The sequence below is a fragment of the Macaca mulatta genome, chromosome 16 (assembly GCF_049350105.2).
Source record: "Macaca mulatta isolate MMU2019108-1 chromosome 16, T2T-MMU8v2.0, whole genome shotgun sequence".
NCBI classification, from domain to species: Eukaryota; Metazoa; Chordata; class Mammalia; order Primates; family Cercopithecidae; genus Macaca; species Macaca mulatta.
This window is the reverse complement of record NC_133421.1, coordinates 66,430,942-66,450,671: the sequence shown is the minus strand read 5'-3', so window position 1 is coordinate 66,450,671 and position 19,730 is coordinate 66,430,942. Positions and strand designations below refer to the sequence as shown.

The window sequence follows — 19,730 nt, the reverse complement described above, 5'->3', positions numbered from 1 at the left end:
AGCTGGCTCCTCCCCTCAGTTTCAGTTTCCATTTCCGATTTCTGCTGTCTGCGCTGAGCACAGCGGCACCAGGCTGAGCTAAACAGGGCCGCCCTGGGCAGGCCTACCTGGTGGTGCAGGTGAGACCTGGGCTGGGCAGGGGGCAGGTGTAGCCTGTGTTACTCCCACCCCCACCTTTTGGCCAGAGCAGTCTCCTGAAGGGTTTTGAGCGTGTCCTCCCCCACCTCCCTCAAGTGTGGTGGAGTCCTGGGCAAAGGGAGGTCTCTGTACCGACCAGTCTGGCCAGGAGTTGGGATGAATGGAGGGGCCAGTGGGTCTGAGTCCCCGGCCATTCCCAGAATGGAGCTGTGGCCCTACCAATGGGAGGTGATCATGCCTGCCACGGCGCTGGCGCAGCGGCAGTACTCGTCCCGGAGTTTGTACTCGCGGCAGTTGGCGATGACTGTTAGCACAAACGGTTCTTTTTTATTGGTTCTTTTTCCCGGGGCGGGGATGGGAGATTCCTAAGTCGGCTCAGCTGGCTCCTTCCCTCAGTTTCAGTTTCCATTTCGGGTCTCTGAGCTGAGCACAGTAGCACTAGGCTGAATTAAGTGGGACTGCCCTGGGCAGACCTACCGACTAGAGCAGGTGAGACCTGGGCTGGGCAGGGGGCAGGTGTAGCCTGTGTTACTCCCGCCTCCCGCTTTTGGGCAGAGCAGAGTCCTGATGGGCTCTGAGGGAGTCCTGCCCCACCTCCTTCAAGTGGGGTGGAGTCCTGGGCAAAGGGAGGTCTCTGCACGAACTGGTCTGGCCAGGAGTTGGGAGGGGTGGAGGGGCCGGTGGGTCTGAGTCCCCTGCTATTCCCAGAATGGAGCTGCGGCCCTACCAGTGGGAGGTGATCATGCCTGCCCTGGAGGGCAAAAATATCATCATCTGGCTGCCCACGGGGGCTGGGAAGACCCGGGCGGCTGCTTATGTGGCCAAGCGGCACCTAGAGACTGTGGATGGAGCCAAGGTGGTTGTATTGGTCAACAGGGTGAGTGGTCTGTCCCTGCCCCACTCCCCCACCACCAAGCAGGGTCTCAGCTCTTCAGGCATCTCTCAGTCCCCGCCAGAACTCCAAAGCTGCTGTGGCCATCCCTAAGCTCACCTGTCTTTCCACCCCGGCTCAGTACCCAGCCATGCCCTGCGGGTCACCTTACCTCCCCCGCACTTCCCTGGCCCCAGATTCAGCTTTCTCTTCCCAGCTCATTCTCCACCTCCAGGTGCACCTGGTGACCCAGCACGGTGAAGAGTTCAGGCGCATGCTGGATGGACGCTGGACCGTGACAACACTGAGTGGGGACATGGGGCCACGTGCTGGCTTTGGCCACCTGGCCCGGTGCCATGACCTGCTCATCTGCACAGCAGAGCTTCTGCAGATGGCACTGACCAGCCCCGAGGAGGAGGAGCACGTGGAGCTCACTGGTGAGGGCCATGGCCAGGAGGAAAAGGATATGCATCTGGGGTACTTCCACCAACCCCAGGGCACCCACTGGAATCAAGGTGTTGGGAGTTTTTGTGGGAGTGGAGGGTTGCCTGTTCACAAAACCCCAGCAGACACTCTAGTAGAAACAGGCCGGGCTATAGTATAGGATCTTAGACAAGTCCCTTCCCCAGCTGAGCCTCGGTTTACTAATCTGTGAAATGGAGAGAAATCATCCCTGCCTGGCTCTCCATCCTGGGACACAGCTGCAAGTCGGGAAGGGAAGAAGGAATTCTTAGACTATTGTGGGGACTACCTGAAAGCTGATGGGAGGAAGGGCTTTGCAAACACAGGTCACAGCCTTCCTCCCTGTGCCCTCAGCCTTCTCCCTGATCGTGGTGGATGAGTGCCACCACACGCACAAGGACACTGTCTACAACGTCATCATGAGCCGGTACCTAGAACTTAAACTCCAGAGGGCACGGCCCCTACCCCAGGTGCTGGGTCTCACAGCCTCCCCAGGCACTGGCGGGGCCTCCAAGCTCGATGGGGCCATCGACCACGTCCTGCAGGTCAGCCTGGCCCCTGTGGGCCTCCCACTGCCAGACCCACCAGGGACTTCCCTCCCTCCCTCCCTCCCTGCCTGCCTGCCTGCCCTGCCACTACCCCATCCCCACCAGTCCTACCAGGCTCTCCATGGCAGTGTCTGGCCCCTTCCTCGCCTAAGATCCAGCCTCCAATGGTTTCTTATGGCACAAAGAATTAACTCCCAACTCTACTATGGTTTACAAAGTTCCACATGATCTATCTCTCCACCTCATTTCCTGCGCCCTCCCTGTTGTAGCTCATCCTACAGCTACACTGGCCTGCCTTCTGCATCTTGAACATGCAGGGCTTGTTCCCATCTCGTGACCTTTGCACTTACCGTTTCTTTTGCCTGGAATGCCCTTCCCTTTGAACTTTACCTGCTGCTTCCTCCTTGTCATTCATTGAACAGCTTAATGCCACCTCTTGAAAGTCCTCCCTGATCACCCCCTCTGCTCTCTGTCATGTCATCCAGTGCTATCCTCTTCAGAGCTTGTTAACGTGCTCTGCAAGGTTCTATTCTTTTTTTTTTTTTTTTTTTTTTTTTGGAACAGAGTCTCACTCTATCGCCCAGGCTAGAGGGCAGTGGCATGATCTTGGCTCCTTGTAACCTCCGCCTCCCAGGTTTAAGTGATTCTCCTGCCTCAGCCTCCCGAGTAGCTGGGATTACAGGCGCATACTACTATGCCCAACTAATTTTTTGTATTTTTAGTAGAGATGAGGTTTCACCATGTTGGCCATGCTAGTCTCAAACTCCTGACCTCGTGATTCTCCCACCTCGGCCTCCCAAAGTGCTGGGATTACAGGCATGAGCCACCATGCCCAGCCTCTTTTTTTTTTTTTTTTCTTGAGACCGAGTCTCACTTTGTCAGCCAGGTTGGAGTGCAGTGGCACGATCTTGGCTCACTGCAACCTCCACCTCCCGAGTTCAAGTGATTCTTCTGTCTCAGCCTCCTGAGTAGCTGGGACTACAGACGTGTGCCAGCATGCTTGGCTAATTTTTGTACTTTTAGTAGAGATGAGGTTTCACCATGTTGGCCAGGCTGGTCTCAAACTCCTCACCTCAGGTGATCCGCCCGCCTTGGCCTCCCAAAGTGCTGGGATTATAGGCGTGAGCCACCGCACCTGGCCGGTTCTATTATTATTTACTGGTTTATTATCTGTCTCTCCAACTCCAATCTGAGTTCCTTTGTATCCCCAGTGCCTAGAACAAGACTGGCAGAGAGAGGGCGAGCAATATTTGAGTAGACGAATGCCCACACCCGCAATGGCCCACACTGTCCTGTCCTCAGCTGGGATCCATCCTGCCCCAAAGGTTTGCCCATTGTCCCCACAGACCCTCCCTTTCCAGTAAAGTCCTCTCTGTTGCCCCCAGCTCTGTGCCAACTTGGACACGTGGTGCATCATGTCACCCCAGAACTATCGCCCCCGGCTGCAGGAGCACAGCCAACAGCCTTGCAAACAGTACAACCTCTGCCACAGGCGCAGCCAGGTATGTAGGGGCAGGGACACGGTGAGAGCGGGAGCTGGTGTCAAGTTAGGACACCTAGGCTTGGGCCCTGACTCCGCCCTCACAGGCTCTGTGACTTCAGGTCACTTGCTATGTATCTGAGCCTCAATTTCTCCTTTCTGTGAAATGGGGCAGATACAGCCCATGCCCACAGCCTGCTCTTTGGATTGACTCAGAAGGCACCGCCGGTGTCTGTCACAGCACTGACATGCTGGGGAGTGCTCTAGAAACCAGAGAGCAGGGATACTTTTTGCTGAGGCTCTACTGAGCCCTCTCCAGTATGGACACGGCCTGGTGTCTGCTATGACTGGACTGGACAAGGACTAGGTGTCAGGTCCATAACTACACCAAATGTTACATTTGGGGTCAGGTTTGAGCCCACGCCGTGGTCTGGAGGGAGGGAGTGAGGGAGCAGATAGCTGAAAGAACACTTGGGGGGCCATAGGCAGGTGAAATGTAGTTTTATTCAGCAGCTCTCTCAGCAGCAGCTCTCTCACACTGTCCACCTTTATCTGGGCTGTGTGCTCTGGCTCTGTGGCTCCTGCTGCCCCCACACCTGCAGCTGCACTCCCTGGCCTGCAAGGCCAGCTCTGTCAGGGTCAGCAGCTTAACTCTTTCCCTCTGGGCACAAGCCGGTTCCCGGCTCCCCACTGCCCACCTTCAAGGCGACCGGCCCTCCCTTACAGGAATTAGTAGCATTATTCTCTCTCTGGGCATGCCAGCGTGCCCTGCCGTGCTGAGCTGAACCGAGCCCCATGCACGGCGTCAGCAGGGCAGTTATACCTTCTACTGACAGTAGAGTCCAGTATGAACTTACACAAACAGGTTACATAGCAAGTGGAGTATGTGCCTGCCCCCTAAACTCGCTGAGTCACTCTGGCCCGGATGTCCGCCTCAGCCTATTCCTTGACCAAGGCACATCCATGTACCTTACACTAGGCATCACCGTGCCCAGGCCAAAGGGTAAGAGCACATCGTGGGTGAGACAGGGCAGGACTCCTTCACACTCCAGCCGGCCTCCCTCTGGAGCTCATCCCTCAGCTTAGACAGATGGCTGAGGCAGTCGCAGCGTGCTACACGCCGGGGTCAGCACCCCCACTGGGTGCCCATCCTCCAGTGTGTATGGGAATCCCATCCAACTCTCTTCTTGCCCAGGATCCGTTTGGGGACTTGCTGAAGAAGCTCATGGACCAAGTCCACGACCACCTGGAGATGCCTGAGTTGAGCCGGAACTTTGGGACGCAGATGTATGAGCAGCAGGTGGTGAAGCTGAGCGAGGCTGGTGAGAGGGACAGCCCCTCAGGCGGAGGCGAAGATGCTGGAGGAGTCAGGGGCGGGGCCTGCCTGGGCGGAGGCCTAGCCACTCCAGGGGCGGAGTCTGAGTGGGAGGGCCCTATGGGGCGGGACAGGGGCGGGGCTGTGGGCCGCTCAGACACTATGCCCTCTGCCCGCAGCGGCTTTGGCCGGGCTCCAGGAGCAGCGGGTGTACGCACTTCACCTGAGGCGCTACAATGACGCGCTGCTCATCCATGACACCGTCCGCGCCGTGGATGCCCTGGCTGCGCTGCAGGATTTCTATCACAGGGAGCACGTCACTAAAACCCAGATCCTGTGTGCCGAGCGCCGGCTGCTGGCCCTGTTCGATGGTGAGGGGCAGGAGGGGGATTCCGGCCCGGGGGTGATGGGACCTGGATGCGAGGTCAGAGGCCAGGGCACAGGGGACAAGGTCAGGTGGGAAGGTGCCCGCGAGGATACTGGTGGAGACCCTATTTTTCTAACCAAAATCCAAGGCCATGGGTAGGACTGATTTGTTTCCTCGTTTGTGAAGGTTTTTGCATAGTTGTTAAAATTAATTCACATTGTTGACTTTTTTTTTTAAAACAGTCGGGGTCTTGCTCTATTGCCCAGGCTAGAGGACAGTTGTGCAATCACAGCTCACTGCAACCTCGACTTAATGGGCTCAAGTAATTCTCACCCTTCAGCCTCCCAAGTAGTTAGGACTATAGGTGGGCACCACCACTCCCAGCTAATTAAAATTTTTTTTTTTGTAGAGGCGGAGTCTCACTTTGTTGCCCAGGCTGGTCTAACTCCTGGGCTCAAGTGATCCTCCTGCCTCTGCCTCCCAAAGTGCTGGGATTACGGTGTGAGCCACTGCGCCTGGCCCAGATTTTTTAAAAACATTAGTTAGGAGTGGTTCCTTTAGACTGGGAGAGTGAGGCTGAAAGTCAGAGGGTGAAATTTAATGTTGCAAATCTCAGCACAGGCTGGGGCTCAAGAGATCTGGGTAGCAGAGGTCAGAGTGAAAAGCTCAAGGGTCATCCTGGTCACTGGGAAGAAGAGGGTTCTAGTCTGAGGTTCTGTACTGTGTGACCCTGGTGTGAGGCTGGCCTTGAGAGTGGGCTCGGTAGGAGGCATCCTTTTTGTTTGTTTGTTTGTTTGAGAAGGAGTCTTGCTCTGTTGCCCAGGCTGGAGTGCAATGGCACTATCCCAGCTCACTACAACCTCCCCCTCCTGGGTTCAAGCGATTCTCCTGCCCTAGCCACCGGAGTAGCTGGGATTACAGGTGTGCATCACCATGCCCAGCTAATTTTTAGTAGAGACAGGGTTTCACCATATTGGTCAGGCTGGTCTCGAACTCCTGACCTAGGTGATCCGCTCACCTCACCCTCCCAAAGGGCTGGGATTACAGGCGTGAGCCAATGCACCTGGCCAGGGCATCCTTAAATGTATTCTTGGTGCTGCTGTGGGGGAGTTGAGCAGGAGCTCCATCCTTCCACCACCCCCACCTTCTGCATTCCTGCAGTCCTATTCCTGTGAGAACCTCCTCCGCCAGTGCCCTCCCCACTCCAAGATCTGAATCCTCTGCCTCTGTCTGGGGCTTTTCTTTCTTTCTCTCTTCTTTCTTTCTTTCTTTCTTTCTTCTTTCTTCCTTTCTTTCTTTCTTTCTTTCTTTCTTTCTTTCTTTCTTTCTTTCTTTCTTTCTTTCTTTCTTTCTTTCTTTCTTTCTCCTTTCTTTCTTTTCTCTCTTTCTCTCTCTCTTTCTTTCTTCTTCTTTTTTTTTTTCAGACAGTCTCACTCTGTTACACAGTACACAGTCTGGAGTGCAGTGATGCAATCATAGCTCTTTTCAGCCTTGACCTCCTGGGCTCAAGCAATCCTTCTGCCCTCAGCCTCCCAAGTGTCTCGGACTACAGACATGTGCCACTACACCCGGCTAACTTTTTGGGGTTTTCAACAGGCCATAAGAATGTGCTGGCCCACCTGGCAACTCATGGCCCAGAGAATCCAAAACTGGAGATGCTGGAAAAGATCCTGCAAAGGCAGTTCAGGAGCTCTGACAGCCCCCGGGGTATCATCTTCACCCGCACCCGCCAGAGCGCACACTCCCTCCTGCTCTGGCTTCAGCAGCAGCCGGGCCTGCAGACTGTGGACATTCGGGCCCAGCTACTGATTGGGGCTGGGAACAGCAGCCAGAGCACCCACATGACCCAGGTGTGGGCTTTGGGGAAAGATGCTGGCACTGCGGGGGGGATTCCATAGGAGAGAAGTGTGGGGAACAGGGTCTTTGGCACAGAGGGGTGGAGGCAGGGAGAACTGGTGGAAAGAGAAGGTTGACTGTCCCCAGGCAGAGGGGCAAGGAGCTAGGGGAGAGAGGCAGACACTGACATCCCCAGTGCTGAAGCCTCTCCCAGTCTGGGGGTCCCTGGGTGCAGAAGGGTGGGCATAGGGGTCTGTAGGTCTGTAGGGAAAGAGGTGGGTGATGTAGTTCCTCAGGGCAGAGGATCAGGTCTGGGGTCCCTTGCAGGAGAAGGCTATGGCTTGGGAGTTTTTCCTAGACTAGAGGGGTAGGGAGCCTTACGAGTCCCTAGGGAAGACAGGGGTTGGACAGTTATCTGGGAAGATGGGCAAGATCCTGGGGGTACCTGGGGATAAAGATGGGATTCAAGTACTCCAGGGAGATGGACCAAGATTAGGAGTGAGGGCTGAATCAGGAGAGACTACTCTGGCAGGTGGAGTCAGCCTGAGCCACCTCATGTACCAGCCTCTTTTTCCTCCCTGCCCTTCCCCTGCAGAGGGACCAGCAAGAAGTAATCCGGAAGTTCCGAGATGGAACCCTGAACCTTCTGGTGGCCACGAGCGTGGCAGAGGAGGGGCTGGACATCCCGCAGTGCAACGTGGTGGTGCGCTATGGGCTCCTGACCAATGAAATCTCCATGGTCCAGGTACTCACACAATTCCTTCCACTCGGGCACCCTTATAGGATCCTGTGTGGGGCCCCAGCCCCACTCAGGACACCCCTTGTCTCCCTTCCCAGGCCAGGGGCCGTGCCCGGGCCGATCAGAGTGTGTACTCGTTTGTAGCAACTGAGGGTAGCCGGGAGCTGAAGCGGGAGCTGATCAACGAGGCGCTGGAGATGCTGATGGAGCAGGCAGTGGCTGCTGTGCAGAAGATGGACCAGGCCGAGTACCAGGCCAAGGTCTGCAGGCGGCCTGCATGCCCTGTGGGAGGGATGGGGAGGAGACAGCCCCTCCCTGGCAGGTTTCTGACTGCACACATATGTCCCCCTGTCCCCTCTATATCTCAGGGCTAACTTTGCCCACCTAGGGAAGGTTTGGATAGAGGCCAGGGGTGGGGCTGCCGGGGAAGGCAGTACCTGGACTCCAGAAGGCCTTAGGAGCAGGCCTTGTCCAAGGCTTTTTATTTATCCTTGCCATGAGATACTTTATGTATCTGGAAGAGCTGCATTACAGCCCTCCTGGAACCAGGCAGAGGGGACAAGATAAGTCCACGTGCAGAAGATAAGCCCAGAACTAGGACTTATATCATTGGTTCCCCTGAGGCAGGGCCACCACCATCCTGCCTTGTCCAGGGTGCTCCCTGTTGTCCCAGCATAATTGTTAATGATGCCCCATGACAGATTCACAGAAGCAGCTTTACCTAAAATCCTTCAAGATTGAGCAGGAAAGCTTATCCCTCCCACTGTTGCCTCCCACTACCCACACTGTTGTTCTCCACAGCTGCTTTTTTTTCCCCGAGACGGAGTCTCACTCTGTCACCCAGGCTGGAGTGCAGTGGCACAATCTCCACCTCCTGGGCTCAAGCAATTCTCCTGCTTCAGCCTCCTGAGTAGCTGGGATTACAGGTGTGCGCCACCATGCCCGGCTAATTTTTGTCTTTTTGGTAGAGATGGGGTTTCGCCATGTTGCCCAGGCTGGTCTCGAACTCCTGACCTTGTGATCCACCCTCCTTGGCCTCCCAAAATGCTGGGATTACAGGCATGAGTCACTGCACCCAGCAATAGAGCTTCTTTTAAGCTCCAGGGAGGGTTAAGGAAAGTCTCTTCCTGGTACAAATTATCTTAGGTCTTTGGGACCCCTTTGTCCCCCAAGGAACGTTCTCTTAGGCCCCAGTCATGCCTGGTGTCCCCTCCCACCCCAGATCCAGGATCTGCAGCAGGCAGCCCTGACCAAGCGGGCGGCCCAGGCAGCCCAGCGGGAGAGCCAGAGGCGGCAGTTCCCAGTGGAGCACGTGCAGCTACTCTGCATCAACTGCATGGTGGCTGTGGGCCATGGCAGCGACCTACGGAAGGTGGAGGGCACCCATCATGTCAACGTGAACCCCAACTTCTCGTGAGACCTGTGGAAGGGGCTATCGGGATGGGGGCGTGGGATGGGGGACTGGGAATCCTTCCCATCCAGACAGTGCTTTGAAGCTTTGGAAAGCTAAAGAGCATTATAGCAAGTACTTATTCTGCATTTTCACAATAATCTGGTTAGACAGGTTTTATCCCTGTCTCCATTTTACAGGCAAGGAAATAGAGGCTCAGAGAGGCTACGTGACTTGCCCAAGTTCCCACAGCCACTATCTGGTTGAGCAAGAACTGGAATTCAGGATACTAAGTGTCAAAAGACCACACACTGACCCTCTGGTCCTACCTACTCCGAGGATATCAAGAGAGCTTGGCCATCCCTGAGCCATCCCCCATCCTCTGTCTCCTAGACAGTAACCTTCCCCCATCCTCCATCCATTCATTATGTCACCCTCTGTGTTCCAGGCCACTGTGCCAAGGATCTTCACACAGGTTTTCTCAATTGAGGAGGTCGCATTTCAGCTAGGTCTCAATGGGTCTGGTTTGAATTTGAGCGAATGAGAAGGTAACCACGGAGGGCCGGGCGCGGTGGCTCACGCCTGTAATTCCAACACTTTGGGAGGCCGAGGTGGGTGGATCACTTGAGGTTAGGAGTTCAAGACCAGTCTGGCCAACATGGTGAAACCCCTTCTCTACTAAAAAAAAAAATACAAAAATTAGCTGGGCCTGATGGCCCATGCTTGTAATCCCAGCTACTTGGGTAGCTGAGGCACGAGAATCGCTTGAACCCAGGAGGCAAGCCAAGATTGCACTACTGCACTCCAGCCTGGGCAATAGAGTGAGACTCTGCCCTTAAAAAAAAAAAAAAAAAAAAAAAAAGGTGCCAGTTGACCTGAATGGAAGGGAGTGTGAATAATGAGATTTAGAAAGAGACAGAGTAGCCCATGGAAGATCTTAAAGGTCAGGTGGGTAAGTGTAGCCTTTATCCAGGAGGTTCCTCTTAGGAATCTTGGATAGATTTTAAGGAACAGAGTGTCAGGGCAGATTTATATTTTTAGATCACTCTAGCAGTTGGTGGAAGGATGGCTTGGGATTGGGAGTAAGAATGGAGGCAGAGAGACCTATTAGGAGACTGTGAGACCAGGTAACCAATGCTGAGGCTTGAACCTGGGCACAAGAGAACATGCGATGGAGGCCACACAGGTAGAACTCACTGAAGACTGGATTTCCTGGCCTGGGAAGTCTGTGCCTCTTGACCAGCAGGAAGGCCCAAGGTCCAGGCAGAGGCTTGGCCGGCAGGAGGGCATGAGATCTGGGGCTGAGGAGGGTCAATGAGGGCTGTAGCCACTCCCCTTCCTCTCCAGGATCTACTATAACGTCTCCAGGGATCCTGTGGTCATCAACAAAGTCTTCAAGGACTGGAAACCTGGGGGTGTCATCAGCTGCAGGAACTGTGGGGAGGTAAGAGCTTGGGCCATGTCCCAGGCCCCAGAGTCCTCAGCCCCAGTCTTCAGAGGCCCTCAGGGAGCCCTCACTAGGACACAGGAGACAGTCCCACCCCATGGCCTCCAGTCTGAAGAGGGAGGTACAGCCCCTGCCTAAGGGAGCCCATAGTCTGTGACATCTCAGGTGGGAGGAAAAGGCCCTGTATTCAGGGAATTCCAACTTGAGAGAAGCCCAGTCTGAGGCCAGAGACCCAGACCCTACACTGTCTGTCACCTCCAGATCTGGGGACTGCAGATGATCTACAAGTCAGTGAAGCTGCCAGCGCTGAAAGTCCGCAGCATGCTGCTGGAGACCCCTCAAGGGCGGATCCAGGCCAAAAAGTGGTCCCGCGTGCCCTTCTCCGTGCCTGACTTTGACTTCCTGCAGCATTGTGCCCAGAACCTTTCGGACCTCTCCCTGGACTGAGCACCTCGTTGCTGCAGTACCCGGTTCGGACTGTAGGGGGCGGGAGAGTCCGCAGCAGCCGTCATCTTTCCCGGGACACAGCCTGGTCCAGGCCCCTCCTTCCTGAATCGCCAGCTGTGGGCATCAGGCCCACCAGCCACAGAGGAGTCCTGGGCACCCTGGCTTAGGCTCCCACAACGGGGAAACAACTGGAGGGCCAGAGCTCAGCCCAGACCTACCCTGCACACACATAGACACTTTCATATGCACTGGATGGAGTTAGGGAAACTGAGGCAAAATAATTTGCCATACTGTACTCAGAATCACGACATTCCTTCCCTACCAAGGCCACTTCTATTTTTTGAGGCTCCTCAAAAAAGTAAATGAAAAAATGGGATAGAAAATGCATGGTATCTTAATTTTGTTGAAATACAATTGGTAGAAAATAAACTGCGTGTATAGTGTGCAATTGGGTACTTTTTTTTATTTTATTTTATTTTTTTTGAGACGGAGTCTCGCTCTGTCACCCAGGCTGGAGTGCAGTGGCCGGATCTCAGCTCACTGCAAGCTCCGCCTCCCGGGTTCACGCCATTCTCCTGCCTCAGCCTCCCGAGTAGCTGGGACTACAGGCGCCCGCCACCTCACCCGGCTAGTTTTTTGTATTTTTTAGTAGAGACGGGGTTTCACCGTGTTAACCAGGATGGTCTCGATCTCCTGACCTTGTGATCCGCCCGTCTCGGCCTCCCAAAGTGCTGGGATTACAGGCTTGAGCCACCGCGCCCGGCCTGGGTACTTTTTTTTTTTTTTTTTTTTTTTTTTTGAGCCTGAGTTTCACTATTGTTGCCCAGCCTGGAGTACAGTCGCACGATCTTGGCTCCCTGCAACCTCTACCTCCTGAGTTCAAGTGATTCTCCTGCCTCAGCCTCCCAAGTAACTGAGATTACAGGTGCCCACCACCATGCCCAGCTAATTTTTTGTATTTTTAGTAGAGATGGGGTTTTACCATGTTGGCCAGGTTGGTCTCAAACTCCTGACCTCACGCGATCTCCCTGCCTCAGCCTCCCAAAGTGCTGAGATTACAAGCATGAGTTACCATGCCTGGCCTGGATACGTTTTAACATGCATATCCTCCACAATCAAGATAATGAACATAGCCATCACCTTCAAAATGTCCTGTTTCTTCCAGTGGAATTTTCTTTTTTTTTTTTGAGACGGAGTCTAGCTCTGTTGCCCAGGCTGGAGTGCAATGGCCGGATCTCAGCTCACTGCAAGCCCCGCCTCCCGGGTTCACGCCATTCTCCTGCCTCAGCCTCCCGAGTAGCTGGGAGTACAGGCGCCCGCCACCTCGCCCGGCTAATTTTTTTTGTATTTTAGTAGAGACGGGGTTTCACCGTGTTAGCCAGCATGGTCTCGATCTCCTGAACTCGTGATCCGCCCGTCTCGGCCTCCCAAAGTGCTGGGATTACAGGCTTGAGCCACCGCGCCCGGCCTCCAGTGGAATTTTCAAAGAACAACAAAAGTTTCCTGGTGCCCCAGTGCAATCCATACCTCTGGCTCTTCCCCATAAAATGACCTGCTTTGTGGTAATTTTTAGTGTTAAAAGTGTTTGGTTTTTTTGAGACAGTCTCACTCTGTCGCCCAGGCTGGAGTGCAGTGGCGAGATCTCAGCTCACTACAACCTCTGCCTTTGGGGCTCAAGTGATCCTCCTGCCTCAGCCTCTCAAGTAGCTGGGACTACAGGTGCCCACCACCATGCCTGGCTAATTTTTGTATTTTTGGTAGAGACAGGGTTTCACCACATTGCCCAACAGGCTGGTCTCAAACTCCTGAGCTCAGGTGATCCACCCACCTTGGCCTCTTAAAGTGCTGGGATTACATGCATGAGCCACTGGGCCCGGCCTTGTGTTTTTTTGTTTTTGTTCTTATTTTGTTTTTGAGACGGGGACTCGCTCTGTTCCTGCTGGAGTGCCATAGTGCAATCATGGCTCACTTCAGCCTCGGCCTCCCAGGCTCAAGAAATCCCCCCACTTCAACCTCCCTGGTACCTTGGACTACAGATGTACCACACCTAATTTTGGGGGGTTAGAGAGGCAGTGTACAGACAAGGTCTCACTATGTTGCTTAGGCTGGTCTCCAACTCCTGGGCTCAGGTGATCCTCCCAAAGTGCTGGGATCACAGGCATGAGCCACTGTGCCTGACCTAGTGTTAAAAGTTTTAGGCCAGGCGCGGTGGCCCATGATTCCAGCACTTTGGGAGACTGAGGCAGGCAGATCACCTGAGGTCAGGAGTTTGAGACCAGCCTGGCCATTACAGTGAAAGCCCATCTCTACTAAAAATTACAAAAATTAGCCTCGGCTGGGCGCGGTGGCTCAAGCCTGTAATCCCAGCACTTTGGGAGGCCGAGACGGGCGGATCACGAGGTCGGGAGATCGAGACCATCCTGGCTAACATGGTGAAACCCCGTCTCTACTAAAAAATACAAAAAACTAGCCGGGCGAGGTGGCGGGCACCTGTAGTCCCAGCTACTGGGGAGGCTGAGGCAGGAGAATGGCGTAAACCCGGGAGGCGGAGCTTGCAGTGAGCTGAGATCCGGCCACTGCACTCCAGCCTGGGCGGCAGAGCGAGACTCCGTCTCCAAAAAAAAAAAAAAATTAGCCTCGCGTAGTGGTGGGCCCCTGTAATCCCAGCTACTCAGGAAGCTCAGGCAGGAGACTCGCTTGAACCTGGGAGACGGAGTTTGCAGTGAGCCGAGATCGTGCCACTGCACTCCAACCTGGGTGACAGAGTAAGACTCCGTCTCAAAAAAAAAAAAGTTTTAAACACTCCTTTTTAATAGCTCTCCTAAGCCTTATTCATAAAGAGTATCAACAGTCTAAACTTGAGGCCCATCAAGAGTGTGAGGGATTCCTGCTCCCCCTACCCCATAATAGCTTCCAACCCCAATGTTCCCCTCTCTACCGTCACTTAACCCTCAGGTCATCTCCCCTAGGCTGGGGAGAGGCTGAGATCCAGGATTTGAGGGGTGGGCTCAGGTAGGCATAGGGGTGGGGAAAATTACAAAGGCCTAAATTTTCTGTTCTCATTTTAACAAGAAAGAAAAAGAAAGGCAAGATCTAGGTTGCTTCATCAGGGAAAGGGCTATTTCTGTAGTAAAAGGCCCAGCAGGCAGGAGGCACCTTCAAGAGGAAGGGAGGGGGACAGGGCAGAGATTGGAGAGCAGGATGGCAGTCCTTCCTGCTGTCTACCCTCCTTCCCTCCTGCTACATCCTTGGTTCTGTCCCCAGGTGGATGAGAAATGCACCCTCTCTTCTCCTAGCATTTTCTTTTTTCTGTAGGCCTCTTGTCTGAGGGAGGGCTGAAATTCCAGCTCCAGTCTTTTTGGCTACCATCTCCCATAGACAGTGTACCCCTCTTTCCCAAGGCCCCCTTCCTCCTCCTCTCCGAGTGTCCTTGGCCCTGGATGCAGGAGTCTCCTTCCTCCTCCCTCCTGTCCCATCTCCAGCTGCCTCCCCCCCGGGGAGAGTTGCTCCTCCGCTCCCCACTTTGCCTTCAGTTAGTATACTGCCTGCCAGCAACGTGCCTTTTACAGGTCAATAAAATTAGCGACAGGGGGCAGAGGGAGGGGGCAGGGGCTCAGGGGTGCTAAGCTCAACGGCCTTGAATGTGGCTAGACTCACGGAGTCAGGACGCCTGTCATTCCAGGGCTAAACAGTGACAGCTGGGGGACCTGGGCTGGCGCTGGGGGCGAAGGAGGGGCTGTGTGGCAGGGAGAGAGATGGGCTGAGGATAAAGATGGTCTGGGTGCCTAATGGCCCCCTCAGCGGCCTAAGCCCCTACACAGCTGAGCCCTGGAGAGGGCACCCTACCTTTAGAGGCGTGTCCCGTCTCACACCCACCCTGCCAGGCCCGAAGAGCTCAGATGGAAGGGGACTCAGGCCAGGAGAGGTTTCTGAGCTTTCTTCTTCGTGTGAGGGGTCTTTATATGAAGTCACCGGCTCCAGGGCATCTGGGCAAGGCTGTCTGAAGCCGGGGATTTCCACCCATCCCCCGCACCCCCCCGGAGTCCTAACTTCCCAGCCTTCAGAACTCGAGCTCCGGGTCCTCCCTGTGGCCCAGATGCTTCCCCGGGGCGTCCCACCTGAATGAGCCCGCGCACCCCACCGGCGGGGCCTCGAGGAGGGGCCGGCCCGGCTCCCCCTCCCAGCCCCGCCCCTGCCCCGCCGGGCCCCGCCCCTCCCGGCCAGCCCGACACGCAGCGTTCCCAGCCAGGCGAGAGCAGGTGGCCGCGGCGGGCTCCGTCTCTGCCCCGCAGGTAAGACGGCGACGCGGGCTGGTCCACACCGAGGACCTCGAGGGCAGCGCGGGAGAACGAGGCAGCCCCTTCCACCTGTCCGGTCCTCTCGCCTCAAAATTGGGGGACCCCAAGGGACAGTGAGGATATCCCTATCTCGGCTCTGCGCGCCGACGTTGGGCATCTGCTGGGCGGGACTGAACTCTGGGGCAGTTAGAGGGTCCTGGCTCGTTATCCCTGATACCAGGCGGGCTCCAAAGGATGGATAAGAAAGAGCCGGGCATTAGACACCCAGCTTTCTGGGTGTCTAGGTTGGGGATGGTGACGACCGGGCTCCGGAGTAAGGAACCTCGTTGACTGAGAGTGCGCCATGCCTCATCCAAGGGCAGCCTCTTCCCCACCATAAAGGGTGATGGCTTGACCCAAACGGCTTCTGTTCTGTGGGCTAATGAGGTAAGAGCCGTCGCATAGCCGAGCTGGGGCCTGGGTTTTCTAATGAGCCCCAAGGCATCTGCATCATTTATTTACATCTGGGTACAGGGGAGTGAGCGGGGGATTACCCCATGGCCTAGGGAACCCAGAAAGTCTGGGAACTCAGTAGATCTTTTCTGTGTCTGTGTCACAGACCTAGCTGGGGAAGATGATCGCAGATGTTGCCTTATTGTAGACAGGGGAGCATTTGCACCCTCCGTGTTGAGATTTGAGCTGTAGGAAAGGGGTCCTGCCTCCCAGGACCTCGAGGAAGGCTTCCTGGAAGAGGAGGACCTGGGCTGACAGCTTGAATGTGATGCTCAGAGCTCTGAGCCTCTAAGGAGAGGCAGCCTTTGGGTCTTGGTGCTGGGTTGAGGTAGAGCAGAGGACCCTGGGTTGTAGAACAAAGGGAAGTCAGGACATTGCCGTCTGGGTCCAGCTAGGACCCTGGGGACCTTCCTGAGATCATCATAAGCCTTTGGACAGACACGGGTGACAATGGGGGGAAGGGGGCTTCCTTGTCTGTCTACATTCCCCATTCCATTGCCTTATTCCACCACACAAACCATCAGAGGCAGAAGGTCATTCTCATATCTGACCTTCATCCCTTCTGGGTCCGTGCCAGCTTCTTGCTTCTGGGAGGCCATGTGCTCTAGTGGAAAGAGTAGGGGCTTTGCGGTCAGTTAGAGCTGAGTTCTAACACCTCTACCTACTGCGTGACCTTGAACGAGTTTCTTAACCTCTTTGAGTTCACTTCCTCACCTGTAAAATGGGGATAATAGTAGAACCCACCTCATAGGGTGGCTGCAAGGATTAAATGAGGGTACACATGTAGAGCGCTTAGTACAGTGCCTGGCGCCTGGCGAGCGCTCAGAAAGTACAAGTGTCCCCTCATGTGTCGGACAGCAAAGCCGATCTGCAGGGGTGAGGGCAAGCAGGGGAGGGGGGAGTGGAAGGGTTTTTTGTTGTTGTTGTTGTTTTTTTTAAGCTAAGCTTGGCTAGAATGAGTGCCATTTACTGCATGCCCCCCGACCAGCCCCTTCCCCCTGCTGGCTCCTGGATCTCTGGACCTATCTGGGCTGTCCAAGGCCCCTCACCTCCTCCTCTTTTAGTCACCTTGTTTGTGTTGGCTTGTGTCTCTGTAGGGGGGAGACAGTCCCCCCTCGCCCCCCCCAAGGAAGGGACCAGTGCTAGCAGGAGCTCACTTGGGCCTGTGCCTCAGTGGAACAAGCTCTGGCTTGGAGATCCAACCTGAAAAAAATGCCCTCTTGTCATCACAACTCTGCCCTCCCCACCTCCAGAAATCCACAAGTTGGGATCAATCTGCACTAAATTTTTCCAGGAAGAAAAACAATACAAGTGACTGAAAGTCCTGTTTGGGGATTGTCCAAGCTGTCCTCCAATGGAAGAAGGGCTTCAGGCCCTGGCCTGATCTCTAGGCTGCCAGGGAAGGCTGAGTTCAGTAGCACCCTTAAACCTGGGCAAGGGAGGGAGTGCCCATGCCCTAAGCTGGGGGCTTTCAAAGGCTCCACTCTGGCCCTCCTGCTGCCAGTCCTCTCCCTGTGGGATGAGGCATCAGCAGGGCCGAGGGGATAAGACTGTGAGTCCCCTCCAAGACCACATTCTCCATACCTGTGACTCTGGAGGTCCCTGCCCAGATGGTCACCATCTGGCTCCCAGCCCATGCCATCCTCTTCCCTGGGTCTGTCCGCCTCAGGATAGGTTATGCCAATAGTGTGTGCACCCCTAGGGACAGTGAAGGGACTCTATTTGCAGGGGCTGTGGATGGAGCTAGGACAGGAGGCTGGGTGTCCTTATACATGCACGAGAGTCCTTTGTGGTGCAGACAGGACCTGGCAGCAGGGAGTGGGTGGCCAGGGTACGAGTGGAGCTGTCTCCTCTGCACAGAGCCGTTCTGATGCGTAAAGCTCAGGAGGCAGACAAATCCAAATTTGCATCTGGTCCTCCAGGTTGTTAGTGAAGGTGTATTTGTCAGGGTGAGAGGTTAGAACATATTTCACAGTTTGCTGGTTTGATTTATAACTTTTAAACATTTAGACATATGTCTGTGGGTCGCCATTTATCCCCTTGCCCCAGGCCCTGTGAGTGTTCCAGGTGGGCCTGGCTGGGCCTGTGACTTCAGCTGCCATTTGGTTAATTCCTTCCCCACTCTCCCTGTCCCCCAGTAGAACAGCACCCCCATAAAACTGGGCTTAGAACATGCTTACCTGGACCAGGAAGGAGTTTCAAGGTGAAATGAAGATTGTCAGTTGTCACCAACAAGCAGTTCCCCCGTGGGCCTCCTGACCTCATTATCCACCACAAAACTGGGACAATTTTTTTTAAATGTCCTGTGATACTTGAGAGAGAAGGGCTGGGGAGGAGAGATTACTTCTCTCCTGTGTGTGATGAGGGTGTGGGTCACTGGACCCCAGGAGCAAGGAGGGAACTAAATGGGGCCACAGAAGCAGGCGGGATGGAAGCTAGCCTGGGGGAAATCCAGGGTTGGACCCCACCATCCCTCCAGCTGCCCTTCTCAGAGGGAGCTGCGCCTGCAGCAAAGGAGGGACCATGTGTCTATCATGTGGGTTCTCCCATGAGTTTGGAGTTTGGGCTTGGGACAGGGGAGAGTGTGGGGTCAGCTGGCCAGGCGGTGGGGGTCATCCCCAGCGGGAATGAATGGCACTCTGGTGTTGACTGTAGTCGAGTGCCCTGTGGCACCTGGACACACCGTCTGTTCAGAAGAGAGGCACGAAACCTTTGTTGTGGCTGTCTCTGCTCACTCATCGCTTCCGACTGGGCTATTTGAGGAACAGCCTGCCACCTTGGCCTCATTAGCATCGTGAGGCTCTTAATGGAACTGGACACACACACATGTACACACACTCACAAACTCACTCAGGTACACATGCCCGCCTGCACTAACTCCCAGAGGTCTGTGTAGAGGATTGAGCGCTCCTAAATCCCACCCCAGGTGCAATCTGGGGTGTGGCCACCCTTGCAGACCCACCCTGACACACACGGCTTGTGACACCCACACCCCCAGTCACACTTTCACTGTCCCTTATTGGTGACTTTTCACTCACCTTGGGTGACCTGCTGGCTCCAGTGGCCAAGGGTTGGCTTACTAGAGGGTGGCTGGGGGCCAGACGCCGGCAGCAGTTGGTTCAGCTTTGGGAACAGGAGGCAGCAGCATTGCCCTGGTGAGGCCACCCCCCAGTGGGGCTCGACCCCCCAGCACTTTGGCTCCCCCACATCTCCCAGGAGAGTGTCTCTGGATCCTGAGGCCGTCTGTTCTTGTGTAGTTCTCGTAAGCCTTTCTGCTTCCGCCTATGAGTGTGTCTGGCCCTGAGCCTCCTGCGTGCCCGCCATCTCTGTCCTTTCCCCTCTCCTGACACTGTCCTTTGCTATCGCTGTCTCTCCTCTCCACCCGTCAGCTCTTTTTCTGTGTGTCTTTCTCTCTTTGTCTTTTCTTCTTCCTTTTTCTCTGCCTCCTCTGTCTACCCCTTCTCTCTCTGTCCCTCTTTCTCACACTCCCACTCTTAGTGTCTGACTGCGTGGCTATCTCTCTGGGTGGGACTTGCTGTATCTTCACCTCTCTCTATCTCTGCCTGTCAGTCTGGACGTGTATCCCTCTGACTTTCTGCCTCAGTCTCTTGAGGAGTTTCAGGAAAAGGACAGCCAAGAGTCCTAAAAGAAGGTGACAGCCAGGCATAGTGGCTCACGCCTGTAATACCAGCACTTTGGGAGGCTGAGGTGGGTGGATCACCTGAGGTCAGAAGTTCGAAACCAGCCTGGCCAACATGGTGAACCCCCGTCTCTACTAAAAATACAAAATTAGCCGGGCATGGTGGCACATGCCTGTAATCTCAACCACTTTGGAGGTTGAGGTGGGAGAATCGTTTGTACCTGGGAGGCAGAGGTTGCAGCAAGCCAAAATTGCACCAT

General features: G+C 55.0%; 2 protein-coding genes across 37 annotated transcripts in view; both read left to right on the top strand.

The window, feature by feature from the left end:
* Positions 1-15: 15 nt before the first annotated feature.
* Positions 16-11,488, top strand: DHX58 (DExH-box helicase 58). Of its 15 annotated transcripts, none has more exons than XR_013406798.1 (14): positions 16-119; positions 847-1,015; positions 1,245-1,446; positions 1,826-2,016; positions 3,405-3,521; positions 4,695-4,821; positions 4,994-5,185; positions 6,778-7,031; positions 7,613-7,762; positions 7,855-8,016; positions 8,979-9,169; positions 9,347-9,694; positions 10,494-10,590; positions 10,855-11,488. XR_013406798.1 is itself a non-coding variant. In XM_077971762.1 (14 exons), exons 3-14 carry the CDS (start codon positions 848-850, stop codon positions 11,038-11,040), a joined length of 2,037 nt encoding a protein of 678 aa, XP_077827888.1. In that variant the 5' UTR covers positions 30-119; positions 535-627; position 847; the 3' UTR covers positions 11,041-11,488. The 15 variants fall into 15 exon arrangements, 10 of the variants coding, with proteins under 10 accessions (XP_014975171.3, XP_077827885.1, XP_077827884.1 ...); XR_013406801.1 differs by having other exon boundaries at positions 7,855-8,040; positions 8,944-9,169; XR_013406802.1 differs by lacking the exon at positions 9,347-9,694 and adding an exon at positions 535-627 and having other exon boundaries at positions 30-119; positions 7,855-8,040; positions 8,944-9,169.
* A 3,227-nt stretch (positions 11,489-14,715) lies between these two features.
* Positions 14,716-19,730, top strand: part of ZNF385C (zinc finger protein 385C) — a 67,975-nt gene continuing 62,960 nt past the window's right edge. For 12 of the 22 annotated variants that reach the window (XR_013406814.1, XR_013406813.1, XR_013406817.1 and 9 more), the window contains exon 1: positions 14,716-15,332. The gene's annotated coding sequence lies outside the window, so the exon portion shown is untranslated. Of the gene's footprint in view, positions 15,765-19,730 lie in introns of all 22 variants that reach the window. The other 10 variants (XR_013406815.1, XR_013406816.1, XR_013406808.1 and 7 more) reach the window with 2 other exon arrangements.